We start from the raw sequence: 15,440 nt of genomic DNA, 5'->3' as shown, positions 1-15,440 counted from the left end.
CCCTCGTAAACCCCCCCCCATGGTTCTAAAAGACAAGGCACTATGTGTGTATGTGTGTGCACGTATAAGCACCTGTATGCATGTGCAAGAGTGTGTGTGTGTGTGTGTGTGTGTGTGTATATGTGAGAATGTGTTTGGGGGTGCGTTTGTGTGATCTCCTGCTCACCAAAAGGGTCATAAAAGCAGGGAGCTTACCACACAAGAAACAGATCTTTCAGATAGGATGTGCCTATAATAAAGCCTCCCCCAGCACCAGAGTAGCTGGAGAGTTGGTCAGAGACAAAGGAATGTCTTTGATCATGCTGCTTGAACTAAGACTTTACAAATTTAAGAAACACAATGACAACATTTAACAATTTGACTCCAACACATAGTGTACCCTGTTAAGTGCCAGGAGGATTTCCAGGATTTATATATCGGGGAAACCAAACAACCTCTGGCGAAGTGGATGCCATAACACAGAAGAGCTACCTTGTCAGGCCAGGACTCCTCATTCTATTTACACCTACAGGCCAGTGGACACTCTTTCACTGATGAGGATGTACACATCCTGGACAGGGAGGAATGCTGGTTTGAGCGGGGAGTCAAGGACGCCATTTATGTAAAAAGGCAAAGACCACCTCTGAATTGAGGAGGGGGCCTAAGGGTACATATTTTGCCATCATACAATGCTGTGATTGCAGCCAATTCCCCAACTCTCTGTGAATGGTACTCATGGCCATTGATCAGTGGGCTTTGATCAGTGGTTGTTGATCAATGGTCATGAGAATTTGCGTAATTATGATGAAGGAACTGACCTTCCAGCCCATTGTTCCTTCAGTGGGCCGGTTTCAGTCATGGTGCAAATGCACTTCTTATAAGAGTGGGGAAACCTGCAGTCAGCTGAGTCTGAAGAAGTCACTTGGATGAGTGACGAAATGTTTCTCCCACTGAAAACGCTATGTCCAGATGAACAGAATTAACTTTTGGAGATGTGGAAGTAACAATTAGTCCAAGCATGTTTGTAGACATTAGTTGCATCCTATCATTTAGGATGATAGGAAATTGATTTTAATATTGGCTAAGGTCTTGTTTTGAGTATCATTGTGGTAATAAACAGTTTGGTCTTGTTTGTGGCGTGATGACGTGATTCTGTATGGTCATGTGTTATCCCATTGTTAAATCCTGTGTTTTATAATGTATCTACAGAACGGATCAGATCCTCTTTCAAGAATATCAAGGTGTGAAGATGCTTCAGAGGAAACCATTAGTTTTCTTTGTCTTCCTGTGTGTCCTTGTCATTGGAGTCATTTCAAGAGCTTCATGGATTTTAAATGTGTACCAGGATTTCTTCCTCCCTCAGAATGAAAGTGTTTGTGCCTGCAACAAATGTTTAATGGAATATGACCCATGGCTTAGTGAACTTATGAAAGAATCTCCTGAGCCCTTTCTATCACCCACAAACAATATCTCAGAGGATACATTTAACTGGTGGAAGGTAAATGTTAACTTCTGTATTTTAAACGTATGTATGTAGGTATGTATACTTTTTTTTACTGATTTCAAAGACAAGTCATTATCATCTTTTTAACCAAATTTCCAGTGCTAATAGGGATTTTTTTAAATAAATATACTCTCAGAATAATCAGTTAGTACAAAAAAGCTAGTGAACTCAACAAATTAATTAATTACTTTTGTTATGTCAGCGCATACAGACAGACAGACGCAACTTCGCTTTCTACAATAAAACAGTGGACAAGGTTTTTCAGATCTTCCCAACCAAAGTCAATTTCACAAGATCCAGCCCTGACCTTTGTAGAACTTGTGCTGTGGTTGGGAATTCTGGTAATCTCAATGGATCGCATTATGGACCACTGATAGACTTTCATGATATTGTAATAAGGTAAGAGTAGAACATACTATTTTGAAATCTTCATGCATGTGTTATCTTTAAATATCTGTAAGCATTGCTAAAACCTTTAAAACTCAATTGAATAAGATATTTTCTTTCCCCAGTATGGACGTTCATTCTACATATATCATCCAATAGATAATAATATGAACAATATATCCTCTGTGCTTTTTAGAATAAACCGTGGGCCCACAAAAGGCTTTGAAAGAGATGTTGGAAACAAAACAACATACCATGTGATGTATCCAAGGAGTTTCAAAAATTTGGACAACACCACACATCTTGTGTTTTTTCCATTCAAAATTTCCGATCTACTGTGGCTTATCCAGTCTTTTGCTCAAAGGTATGTGTGTATTACAAAGGTAAAATTTTATATTTGGTCCTGTATCTTGGTGATTTAACATTTATGATTTGAAAGTGTAGTCTGAATACATAACTGCAAGACAAAACCCTTTGAATATACACTTTTGTATATTTTGTATTATATTTTCTAAAAGGAAAAAAATGAATGAAGAAAGGAGAGCCCACAAGAAATAAAAGTAATGGGAAAAAAATGATCAGAATCCGAATCGCATTTATTAGCCAAGTATGCATGCACAAACACATACAAGGAATATGGTTCCGGTCGCTGGTGTCTCTCAAGCACAACAATGTAAAATACACAATATATGAGCGACACAATGAACAATATACATAAACCACAATATAAAAACGTCTAAATCCTTATATACAGAAAATACAAGATTACAGAAATGAATACCACAGAGTGTACATAAACTGCAGTTGCAATCTGGCAGTGTGAAGCAATGTGACAGTTCAACAGTTTAGGAGGGAAATGGCAAGGGGAAAGAAACTGTTCCTGTGTTGGGTGGTCCTGGTCTGCAGGCTTCTATACCATCTGCCAGAAGGCAGCAGGTCAAAAGGTCTGTGTCCAGGGTGTGAGAAATCTGTGATGATTCCCCCTGCCTGTTTTCTGGTCCTTGAGAGGTACCAGTCCTGGATGGAGGGCAGGGGGGCTCCAATGACTTTTTTTGCTGCCCGTAAAGTTCACTGCAGTCTGCACCTGTCCTTTTTAGTGGCTGCTCCATACCAGACTGTGATGGAGGAGCGCAGGACAGACTCGGTGACTGCAGTGTAGAACTGGATCAGCAACTCCTGTGGAAGACTACACTTCCCCAGTTGTCTCTGGAAGTGTATCTTCTGCTGGGTCTTTTTGAGGATGGAAAAAAGACCCAGCAGATGTTAGTCTGATGTTAGTCTCTCACTTCAGGTCCTGGGAGATAGTAATACCCAGGAACCTGAAGATTTTCACAGTAGACACCGCGCGGTCTGATATGGTGAGATGGAGCAGTGTTGAGGGATGTCTCCTGAAGTCCACTATTATCTCTACAGTCTTAAGCATGTTCAGCTCCAGATTGTTCTGACTGCACCAGAGTACCAGCGGCCCAACTTCCTGTCGATACTTACAGAAAGACATAAAAGAGAGAAATAGACAAGTGACATGTATTGAGGTAGGTCGGAGGGGGAACAATGTAATTTCACATGAGATAAAGTGGCAGGAGTGAGCAGCAGTACAAATTTGAGCCATACAAGACTAAAAGTGGCAATTAGTGCAATATTGTCTCATGAAGGGTTTGTTCACTTCGCCTCCGGGTCAGGGAATGGATCCTGACCGTAGTCTGTGCTTATGCGCTGAGTGGCAGTTCAGAGTACTCAGCCTTCTTGGAGTCCCTGGGTGGGGTACTGGAGGGTGCTCCCCCTGAGGACTCTGTTGTCCTACTGGGAGATTTCAATGCTCACGTGGGCCATGACAGCAAGACCCAGAGGGGCGTGATTGGGTGGAACGGCCTCCTGGATCTGAGCCTGAGCGGTGTTTTGTTATTGGACTTCTGTGCAAACCACAGTTTGGCGATAATGAACACCATGTCCATAAGTGCACATGGCACCAGGACACACTAAACGATCGATGACCGATTTTGTGTTTATATCACCAGACCTGAGGCCACATGTTTGGACACTTAAAGTAAAGAGAGGGGCTGAGCTGTCAATTGATCACCACCTGGTGGTTGGTTGGATCAGGTGGAGAGGGAGGACAATGGCCAGACCTGGTGCACCTAAACGCACAGTGGGGGTGTGCTGGGAACGCCTAGCAGAGGTCTGTGAGATCCTCAACAGCATTGAGTCCAAATGGACCATGCAACCGCAGCTCAGTGCAGCGGCTTCTGCAATGGAGATGCTGAACAAGGTAGTTGGTGCCTGTTGTGGTGGTAATCTCTGAACCAAATGGTGGACACCAGAGGTGAGGGGAGCCACAAAGCTGCAAAAGGAGTCCTACCGGGCTTGGTTAGCCTGTGGGACGCTGGAGGCAGCTGATAGGTACTGGCAGGCCAAGCGGAACGCAACGGGGGCGGTGGCTGAAGGTGTGGGAGGAATTTGAAGAGGCCATGGAAAAAGACTTTTGGACTGCCTTGAAGAGATTCTGGCAAACCGTCAGGCGACTCGGGAGGGGGAAGCGGTGATCTACCTGCACTTTGTATAGTGCGGGTGGAGTGCGGCTGACGTCGACTGAGAAAATTGTCGGGCAGTGGAAGGAATACTTCGAGGACCTCCTTATTCCCACTGGCACGTCTTCCGTGTAGGAAGCAGAGTCTGGGGACAAAGGGGATACTGGTGGCAGAGCCCCAGGGATGCATGAGGTCCGCCCTGAGTTCCTGACCGGAGGGTGTGTTCCAACTACAGGCGAATCACACTCCTCAGCCTCCCTCGGAAAGTCTATGCCAGGGTGCTGGGGAGGAGAGTCCGTCCGTTAGTCAAACCTTGGATACAGGGGGAACAATGCGGTTTTTGTCCTGGTTGTGGAACACTGGATAAGCTCTTCATCCTCTCAAGGATTTAGGGTGCATGTGTTTTGTGGACTTGGAGAAGGCATTTGACCGTGTCCCTCGAGGGGTCCTGTGGGGGGTGCTCTGGGAGTATGGGGTGTCTGGCCAATTGCTACGGGCCATTCAGTCCTTATACAACCATTGCAAGAGCTTGGTCCACATAGCCAGCAATAAATTGTACTCGTTCCTGGTGGATGATGGGCTCTGCCAGGGCTACCCTTTGTCACCGACTCTGTTCATAAATTTTTATGGACAGAATTTCTAGGCGTAGTCAAGTGGCAGAAGGCTTTCACTTGGATGGTCTCAGGATCTCATCTCAGATTTTTGCAGATGATGTGGTTTTGTTGGCTTCATCAGGTGATGGCCTCCAGCTCACCTTGGAACGGTTCGCAGCCGAGTGTGAAGCGGTGGGAATGAGAATCAGCACCTCCAAATCTGAGGCCATGGTCCTCAGCCGAAAAAGGGTGGAATAACCACTCCGCGTCAGGGACGAGTTCCTGCCCCAAGTGGAGGAGTTTGAGTGTCTCGGGGTCTTCACGAGTGACAGGAGGAGGGAGCGGGAGATCAACAGACGGATTGTACCAGACATCCAAGAAAGGGTCTCCAGTATAAAGAGTTGGACAGCACCAGTCCCCAACATGGTACACGCCTACTAGCTGAAGAAGCTGACTGCACTTCATGAGCACCTGGCCGCACAAATGAACCAGCTGCTAGTTGACGAGAGACACCCAGAATGGCTTACCAAAGGCCAGACAGTCCTGATCCTCAAGGACTCACAGAGGGGACCGGTCCCATCCAACAACCGACCAATAACCTGCCTCAGTACCACATGGAAGCTCCTATCAGGCAGATGAACAGGCACATGGCTCAATACATGAGCGGGGCACAGACAGGGATTGGCAAGAATACCAGATGTGTAGACCGAGCAGTTGCCCGAGACTGCAAGACTAGGCTGACCAACCTGTGCACTGCCTGGATTGATTACAAGAAGGCCTATGACTCGATGCCCCACAGCTGTATACTGGACTGCCTAGACCTATACAAGATCAAAAGGAGCCTAAGAGCCTTCATCAGGAGCTCAATGGGGATGTGGTGGACAACACTCACCATCAAGTGCGGGATCTGTCCCCACTGCTGTTCTGCATAGGCCTGAACCCCCTCAGTGACATCATTGACAAGACTGGCTACGGATACCGACTACGGAATGGAACAGTTGTCAGCCACCTCCTGTACATGGATGACATCAACCTGTATGCCAAGAGGGAATGAGACATCGATTCACTGATCCACACCACCTGGATATACAGCAATGACAGCGGAACGTCTTGCAGACTAGAGAAATGTAGTCTGATGATAACAAAGAGAGGGAAAGTAGTCAGAAATGAGGGGATTGAACTACCAGAAGGCAACATCGCAAACATTGAGGACAGCTACAAGTACCTAGGGATCCCACAGGCAAATGAGAACCACGAAGAGTCCGCTAGGAAAGCTGCAGCCACCAAGTGCCTACAGAGGGTCAGGTAAGTCCTGAGGCATCACCTGAATGGTAAGAACAAGATTCGGGCTATCAACACCTATGCCAGGGGTGGCCAACTCCGGGCCTTGAGAGCCGGTGTCCTGCAGGTTTTAGATGTGTACTTGATCCATCACAGCTGATATAATGACTAAATTACCTCCAACATGTCTTGAAGTTCTCCTGAGGCCTGGTAATGAACTAATCACTTGATTCAGGTGTGTTGACCCAGGGTGATATCTAAAACCTGCAAGACACCGGCTCTCGAGGCCTGGAGTTGGCCACCCCTGACCTATGCCCTGCCCGTGATCAGGTACCCTGCTGGGATAATAAGCTCATCAAAGGAGGAGATAGAAGCATCAAGACAAGGAAACTCCTAACCATGCACACGGAGGGTTTCACCCCAAGTCCAGCACCCTGAGGCTGTACGCTAAGTGGAAAGGAGGAGGCCGGGAACTGGTGAGTGTCAGCACCACGGTCCAGGATGAGACAAGGAACATCCACGAATACTTCAAGAAGATGGCCCCAACTGACCCCATGCTCAGTGAATATCTCAGGCAGCAAAAACTGAAGAAAGAGGAGGAAGACGAGGAACCATCATGGAAGACAGGCCCCTGCACGGTATGTACCACCGGCAGATAGAGGAGGTGGCTGATATCCAGAAATCCTACCAGCGGCTGGACAAAGCTGGACTGAAAGACAGCACAGAGACACTAATCATGGCAGCACAGGAAAAAGCTCTGAGCACAAGATCCTTAGAAACTGGGGTCTACCACACCAGGTAAGACCCCAGGTGCAGGCTGTGTAAAGATGCCCATGAGACAATCCACCACAAAACAGTAGGGTGGAAGATGTTAGCAGGCAGGGCATACATGGAACGCCATACCCAAGTGGCCGGCATAGTATACTGAAACATCTGTGCCAAATACTGCGTTTCAGAGAATTTGGCAGTACATCCTAGACTTGTAGTCAAGACTGACTAAACCAAGACCAAGATGAGCCCAAGACCAAGACAAAAAAAGTCTTTAAACTGCAGCCAGATGCTGCTTCGTCACGCTTATTTACGTAAATGGCCTGTAAATGGCCTGTATTTGTATAGCGCTTTACTAGTCCCTAAGGACCCCAAAGCGCTTCACACAACCAGTCATCCACCCATTCACACACACATTCACACACTGGTGATGGCAAGCTACATTGTAGCCACAGCCACCCTGGGGCGCACTGACAGAGGCGAGGCTGTCGGACACTGCGCCACTGGGCCCTCTGACCACCACCATCTTATGTCCATGGGTGACCATGTGTAACCACACCAGCCCACAGGATTCTTTGAGACCAGCTACCCACACAGCTGCAGCAACAATCAGTTTGCATGACCGAAGAATTTCTGCACAAACTGTCAAAACCATCTCAGGGAAGCTCATCTGCATGCTTGTCGTCCTCATCAGGATCTGGACCTGACTGCAGTTCGCCATTGTAACCAACTTGTGTAGGCAACTGCTCAAATTTGATGGTGTCTGGCACGTTGGAGAGGTGTTCTGTTCACAGATGAGTCCCAGTTTTCACTGCTCAGGGCAGATGGCAGACAGCGTGTGTGGTGACATGTGGGTGAGTGGTTTGCTGATGTCAACATTGTGGATCGAGTGTCCCATGGTGACTGTAGGGTTATAGTACGGGCAGGCGTATGTTATGGGCAACGAACACAGGTGCATTTTATTGCTAGCATTTTGAATGCACAGAGATACCTCGACGAGATCCTGAGGCCCATTGTTGTGCCATTCATCCACATTTGTTCAGGCCCTGGTAGGAATTCTGAATACCAGCCACTTCTTTTACCTGACGGTGGTACATACTATGCGGCATAGTAGTCCGGTGTCCAGTGTCCAGTGTCCGGCGAGGCTGCCGGACACTGGCGCCACCAGGCCCTCTGACCACCACCAGTAGGCAACGGGTGAAGTGTCTTGCCCAAGGACACAATGACCGAGACTGTCCAAGCCGGGGCTCGAACCGGCTTGGACACCACCACAAATGGACTCCATTTACGCCCAGCCATTGTTGTGAGTGCACATGAGTATGAAAGGCGGAAGAGGAAGTAGTTCCTTCCAATGTAGACAATCCGAATGATGTGGTTTCTTTCCACTCTGTTCCTGTTAATGATAAACGACAAATTTACCCTAAATTACTAAAATATTGATATTTTAATATGAGAATCGATTCTAGAACATAAATGACTGGTATTGGAGGAATTTATATTTCAGTATCGATCCGCACATCACTAATCCAGGCAATCAACACCCATGCCCTGCTGGTGAAGAGAGACCCGATGGGATAATAAGATGGCCAAAGGAAGATATAGAAGCCACTGATATAAAAAAAGGAAGCTCATCACCTTGCATATATCCAGCTCCCTGAGACTGTACGCTGTAAGCAAAAGAAAGAAGGCTGAGGACTAGTGGGTGTCAAAACCACTGTCCAGGATGAAACAACAAACATCCATGAGAACATTAGCAAGATGGCCAAGACCAAACTTAGTTTGGTTAGTAAATACCTCAGGCAGCAGAAATCCAAGAAAGAAGAGGAGCAAGAAGAGGAAATATCATGGGACAACAGGCCCCTGCATAGTATATAGCACCGTCAGGTAAAAGAAGTGGCTGATATCCAGAAATCCTACCAGGGGCTAGACAAAGCTGAACTGAAAGACAGCACGGAGAAATTAATAATGGCAGCAGAGAAACAAGCTCTGAGCACTAAATGCCATGCGATATGGTACTCATTCCACTGAGCTAAATGAGCGCCCCTGACTACCTTTTAAAATATTTAATTCATTTTAGAAGTTGAAATTACAAGTTACGGCGCTGCACCTTGATGTGAACCAGCGGTCTGCTTTACGAAAAGGACCCCTTAAGCGGGTAATATCCTGTAAGTGGTTTTATACCACAACAAAAACAAGTATTATTATTATGACTATCCTGTTATGGGAAATGATGTGGTCAGTCCTGCTTTCTCCCAAGTGGAACTTCTGCACTGCATCCACGTCTGATCTCATCTTGCATTTCCTGCTCCTTTCCTGAAAAAAAAAAAACACCTCCCTCCCTAACCTTGCTGTATTAATATTATCCAGCAATTCCTAGCCAGTTGTTTTCTACTTATAACCTAAGTCTGGGACATTCTGTTCAGAGTCCCTTGGCCCAGAAAAATATTACCCTGACTTATATTAGTTATGATGTGTAAAAATGTTTGCAAATTCCTCTGGAGCTCAACATGTCAGTCTCAATATTCAATTCAATTATAGCTCTGAATTGACGTTTTTCAACCATTACCTCCGGTTGCAAAACAGCACCAGAGCATAATTTTATTACCACCATGCTTGTCAGTTGGCACAGTGTTCTTAGATTTAAAAGTCTCACCACTGCTTTTCTAAACACATCACTTATCTTTATGGCCTAATAGCTCAATCTTTATTTTGTCTAACCATGAAATTTTTTCCAGGAGTTTTTTGTGCCCAGCTGCAAATTTTAGTCAAGCATGAAAGTGTGTATTTTAAACTAAATGTGAAATTGTAGTTCACTGTAGACAATGGTGCTTTGTGTCCCAGCACTTTCCAGTTCATGACAGGCTTGAACCTTGGTGGTTGTGGGTTTTTTTTTTAACTGAACATCCTAACCAATATCCTCTGACATCATTCAGATCTTAGCAAAGTTGTGACATATTGAGACAAATTAAGTTCCTTCGCACAGCCCCAACAGATTGAAAATCTGTTGACAGTTCTGTCTGTGCCAGGAAGCCAGCTAATTAAAATTACCTATACTACCACCAAGAAGAGTGGTCAAATATCTCATCAGATTTATATCAGGAGCTTGTTTACGGCTTCCAAAAGCATGTAATCAAGCAAAAACCTGGCTATAATATAATACTAATGGGGGTATGTAAGCTATATTTTTAACCCTACACAGTTGTATGAAAAAGTGTTTCCATCCTGAAACACAAAAAAATAATAGTGTTTCCTATTTTTTTTATATCTTTGTCAGAAATGTTTCAGCACTGCGCTGATGCCTTTGCCAAACAGTCTTAAATTTGGATAGAGATTCACAAAAACATATCTCAGGGTTAGTTTTCAAAGCGGCTTAAGCCCGATGAGAAGTATTGAACTGCCATCTTAAGTAGTGTTCATGAAATCAGGTAGATCAGCGGGAGGTTTTGTAATCAGGGCAGGTGCGTGGGTCAGAGGCGGGAGCCTAAGAGGAGCTCCACCCAGACAGAGGAGAGGGGGAGAGAGAGCGCACAACAACAATAAAACTGTCATGCACCACAGTGCGCGCACACAAATGGGATCCAAAAGTAGACTCAATAAGTCAAATGCGAGCAAGAAAACAGTTTATTGCTTTAACAAAAGGTGACCCGGAACAAAGAAAGAAACAAAACGAGGAACTGAAGAAAAAACGGTAAGATAAACGACACAGGGAAGCCATAACCAGGACCATGGGAGGCTGCAACAGAAAGGGGAGAAAATTACTAGTGAGCTGGGAAATAGGGAGACACAACAAGACAGGGCTTTAGTAATTGGCTTACGATCAGAGCGGGACAGTGGGACTCGGAAGGGGGGGGAGTGTGTCCGTGGGAAGCGAATCCGAGAAGGCAAGGATGAGGACAGATGATGCACTGCTCACAAGCAGGAGCACATGAAGGCGGAATTAACGCAGTTCAAATGACACATATGTACAAAGCTTTTGCAGGAAGCCTAGTTACCCCTGAGGGGTGATTAAAAGACTTGCGTGGAGCATCCGTCAGCGTGGATTAAATAGTCCTCCAGGTAATTGCCCAGAATGGAAAGCAGGTGTGCAGGTGATGGCCCAGCCCGGGGGTGTGGCCACCAGGGCAGCCCACACACTCCTCAGACATAGGGCCACAGACCATGACAAAAACATGTGGCATGACAGAGACACACAGTTGTGTCATGGTCTCGGTGCCTCCCTGGCAGTGTAGAACTAAAAAACAAACAAACCATTACAAAAGCACAAAGGTAAACTGCACCATATTTTAAAATGCAGTTGCATTTTTGAGCTTGGACTTATTTCATGTTATTGTTATATCCAACAGGCAAAAAGAAACTGCTAAATCAGGTTTGAAAACTAACACAAATTTGGTGAGTAGAATGACTTATTCTTCAAACATCCAGAATATATGTCATAAGAAAGGTAATTCTATTATTTACTAAACTGTCATTGAAGTCTAATTGTAATCTTTAATAGGTGATGATCCTCAACCCAGCTTTCATGAAATATGTCCATTATGTTTGGACAAAAAAGCATGGGAGGTATCCATCCACTGGCTTTCTGACTTTGGTTCTCAGCTTGTACTTGTGTGATGAGGTAGGTTCAAGAAACAGATATGATAATTCATTGCTACACCATTCATTATTGGCCCATTGGTTGTACATGAGAGCATAGATATCATTTCCAGCTTAAGCATTACCACAAGGGATCTTCAACATCTGGTTATTTCTAGAGCAGAATTACCTAAATACCATTAAACTAGCTGGGACAATATCCCTTATTTAGATTTGACAATCACAGATAGACAATCTGTGATTGTATTTGGAAGGCTTCATAGGGAATTGAATTTGGAAGGTCTCATCAGGAACTGGCAGTTGCCCCTAGGCTGGATGACCCATGTACTAATGAGAAGTGAATGAATTAAAAAGGTGTGGAGGTTGGAGCATTAAAATGAGAACCAAATTTTACATTGCAGCCATTCCCCAACTGTCTGTGAATGGTACTGCTGGAGAATTGATCTATGATTATACAAATGTGTGTATTAATAATCATAAAACTGACCTCAAAGCCGATTGTTAGCGAGTGATGCTATCTTCAGTCATTATGCAAATGTACTGTTAAGGCTTGGGAAACCTGTAGGACATTTTTACCAATGAAAATGCTATGTCCAGATGAATAGAGTTAACTTACCAAGATTTCCATACACAGATGATTGAGGATGCATCAAGACATAAGTTTTTGAGGCTTTTACTTTTAGAGTCCTTTCCTCCAAGGAAATTAGGGGACCAAGGGACTTGCCTCCCTGTCCTTGGTCCCCTAATAATACCTTTTTTAAGAGCAATGCAGAGCACATTAGTGGGGGGATAAGCTCACTCTTTACACTGATGCATAAATCAGTTAATCAGTCAGGAACAGGTAACTATTAACCTTGATTTCTTTCCTATTTCTCCCTCTTCAGTTTATCTATTTATTATTAATTGTATGTATTTATTATAGTTTTATACTGTTACTGTATTTGCATGTTGAAGTGTTTGTTTCTTGGCCTTTCCTATTGCCTTGATAAGGCCCTTGGTATAAGAAAATTCCAGGGGATGGTGAGGGTGCTAGTAGTAGAATTTATGACAAGTACTGACAATCCTAACTTACACAGACTGTATTTTTATTTTTGGTTTTAATAAAATATACTTAAAAAAGAAAAAAAGAAAAATGGAATGGCAAATTGCCTACACTGCATTAAGCTAAAGCACAGGTGTCAAACTCAAAGCCTCGAGGGCCGGTGTCCTGCAGGTTTTGGATGTGTCCTTAATCCAACACAGCTGATTTAAATGGCTAAATTACCTCCTTAACATGTCTTGGGGTTCTCCAGAAGCCTGTTAATGAATTAATCATTTGAATAGGGTGTGTTGACCCAGGGTGATATCTAAAACCTGCAGAACACCTGCCCTCGAGGCCTGGAGTTCAACACCCCTGAGCTAAAGCATGTTAATGAAATCTGTAGTGTCTATAATCTATAATTATTTTATGTTAATTTCGTTTGTGATTAATAATCCACATTTTTGTGTCTTCAGGTTAGTGTGTTTGGATTTGGAGCAGACAAAAATGGAAACTGGAATCATTACTATGAGAAACTCAGAAACAAACGTCTGAGAACTGGACAGCATGCTGGAAAGGTGGAATATCAATATATCGAGAAACTTCATAAGCAACAGAAAATTAATTTTTTCAGAGGATGGTAATCTGGCTTTTGGTGTCTCTCAGGGGCATTAAGATAAGCAGCCCCCAAAATTGTAGAATTAAAATATTTAAGAATAGTAGATCTAAAAAAAAAAATGTGTAGTTTTGTTCATTAGTTGTGTGTTGGGTATCAGAGATTACTTATTTTTGGAAGTGTTTACATACAATAAAGTCCTTTCAGTATACCACCATACAAAATATGTTGTCCATTTTGTTCATAAAACAGTTTTCCTCCCCTTCCGCAACTTATTCTTCAGCATATTTTGTCCAGTATATCCACTATCTGTCCTCTGCAAATGTTGAAACCATTTTAGTCTTGTTTCTCTAGCTACCCTATCTGAGCTGTTCCACTGATATATTAATATATTAATCACACAGACACAAACACACACACACACACACACACACACACAGTATCTCTTACATCTCTTGGTGAGATGTAAAATGATTAAAATCATTGTAGCTTCTGATGACAAGCAAGATGACGCCTGTGCTTGGCTTCTACCTGTCTGCAATCTCCTATTACATTTTATGCTATTATATCAACCCTGACGTTTAATAAATGCACCTCTGCCGCTGTGACTTATGACTGTTCTTCCCTGCTCCACATCAAAAAGTCTATGGAACGCCTTTATGATGATTGGGATAGTTCAAGGCAGGGCCGTGCAGAGACGTTTAAAGGAGCGGGTGCTCAAAGTTAAAAAGGGGTACATTGAACCAGGCTGAATAACAACAACACACATTAATCAAGAATCTAATATGGGCAACAAGGCAAAGCAAACGTAGCCAATGTTTTACCTGATGGGTACAATGTTGCTGTTGAGGGGTTTCTGCTGCTCCTGCTGCTGATAGTGCTGGAGGGCAGGGCTGTGTTGATCTGAGACTGTAGACATTAAAAAGTTAATAGGAGAGATGGTAGCTGATTAAACAAGTATCATGAGATAATAACAAAATGCAAAGACTGGTGACAGCGCTTGGAACCATAAGGCAACAAAAACTGTGAAAAATAATTTAGGCTCTGCCTGTGAATCACTCTTTGTTTCACTATCCACTCTGTGCAGGGGCAAAGCTTATTACATTTTTAAACTGTAGAGATACAATAATTTTACTGCTGTAAAATCCAAATTCTGTCTTATTTAAAATATACATCTAATATAATCTGCTTCTTAATGTATGTTCTTTAAAATACAGCGTGTGTTTTTTAATACATTATAATCATAATAATGCATAATTATGTGGACATGCATATTAGATCGTTTTTTAGTGAAATATAATCCCTCCAGAAAGGCAAGAAAAGCCCTGTAACTTACTTTAAAACTAGATATGTTCCCTAAAACGGTGACAGAGCTACAGACCCATGACAGCCTTACCCAGTGAGCTTGCAGCTATGACCAGCACTACTTGTGCAGTTAATAAAAGGACAGGTAATGTTTGTCACGCTGTTGCAAACACAGCACGCTCATTTGTTTCAGTTCGTCAAATTGCCACAAGACAGCTTACCAACAGCTTACGTAATATTGACTTACGTAATAAGCCAATACTCCTGGGTGCTATACACTACAGTGTACGCTGTACACCTACTTACTGGTTGTGTCGCATCAGTCTGTATGGAAGAAATATAGTAAGTCTGTGTCTCTGAGTTAATTTGTGTTTCTCCTACAGCTCCAGACCGCAAAAAATGCGCGTGCTCTTTGTGAGCTCGTTCCCGGCTCGTAACCAGCGCGTTCTGCCGTCAAGGGCGATCATTGGTTAAATGTGATCATGTGACTGATGCAAGCCAGATCCTTTTATTTAGCAAAACTGTGATTAATAGTATATATTATTGTTGAGGGGCACAGACAGGACTCCACACGCCCACACAGATAAAATTTTTTAAAATAAATTAAAAAAATTTTAAAAGTTGCCTCAACAAAAGGGCACTTTGGGCACTCATCAGGAAAGGGGCGGGTGCCCAAGCCCCTCTAGCCCCCCCCCCCCCCCCCCCCCCGCACATGCCTGGTTCAAGGAAACTTTCCCCCTACTATTTGTGTGCTTTTCCTGATAGGAAAAGGAGATAATTACAAAAAGTGCCTCAGGAAATCCCAAGAAGAAATCAAGGAAAAGAGGCTGTAGGGTTGGCATCCAGGTACATATTAGATGAGCCTCCAGAT

At 43.8% G+C, this 15,440-nt stretch overlaps 1 protein-coding gene across 1 annotated transcript in view; it reads left to right on the top strand.

Annotated features, from left to right (window-relative positions):
- LOC146493678 (CMP-N-acetylneuraminate-beta-galactosamide-alpha-2,3-sialyltransferase 2-like) overlaps positions 1-15,167 on the top strand; it is a 28,024-nt gene extending 12,857 nt beyond the window's left edge. Inside the window, exons 2-7 of the mRNA XM_085149054.1 lie at positions 1,189-1,477; positions 1,686-1,882; positions 2,067-2,234; positions 11,381-11,426; positions 11,533-11,652; positions 13,125-15,167. Coding sequence (XP_085005180.1) covers positions 1,229-1,477; positions 1,686-1,882; positions 2,067-2,234; positions 11,381-11,426; positions 11,533-11,652; positions 13,125-13,292 — 948 coding nt within the window. The 5' untranslated portion in view covers positions 1,189-1,228 and the 3' untranslated portion in view covers positions 13,293-15,167. The remainder of the gene's footprint in view (positions 1-1,188; positions 1,478-1,685; positions 1,883-2,066; positions 2,235-11,380; positions 11,427-11,532; positions 11,653-13,124) is intronic.
- Positions 15,168-15,440: the final 273 nt, after the last annotated feature.

The sequence above is a fragment of the Neolamprologus multifasciatus genome, chromosome 22, assembly GCF_963576455.1.
Source record: "Neolamprologus multifasciatus chromosome 22, fNeoMul1.2, whole genome shotgun sequence".
NCBI lineage: Eukaryota > Metazoa > Chordata > Actinopteri > Cichliformes > Cichlidae > Neolamprologus > Neolamprologus multifasciatus.
The sequence above is the reverse complement of the archived record's forward strand: the minus strand, read 5'-3'. Positions and strand labels throughout refer to the sequence as shown.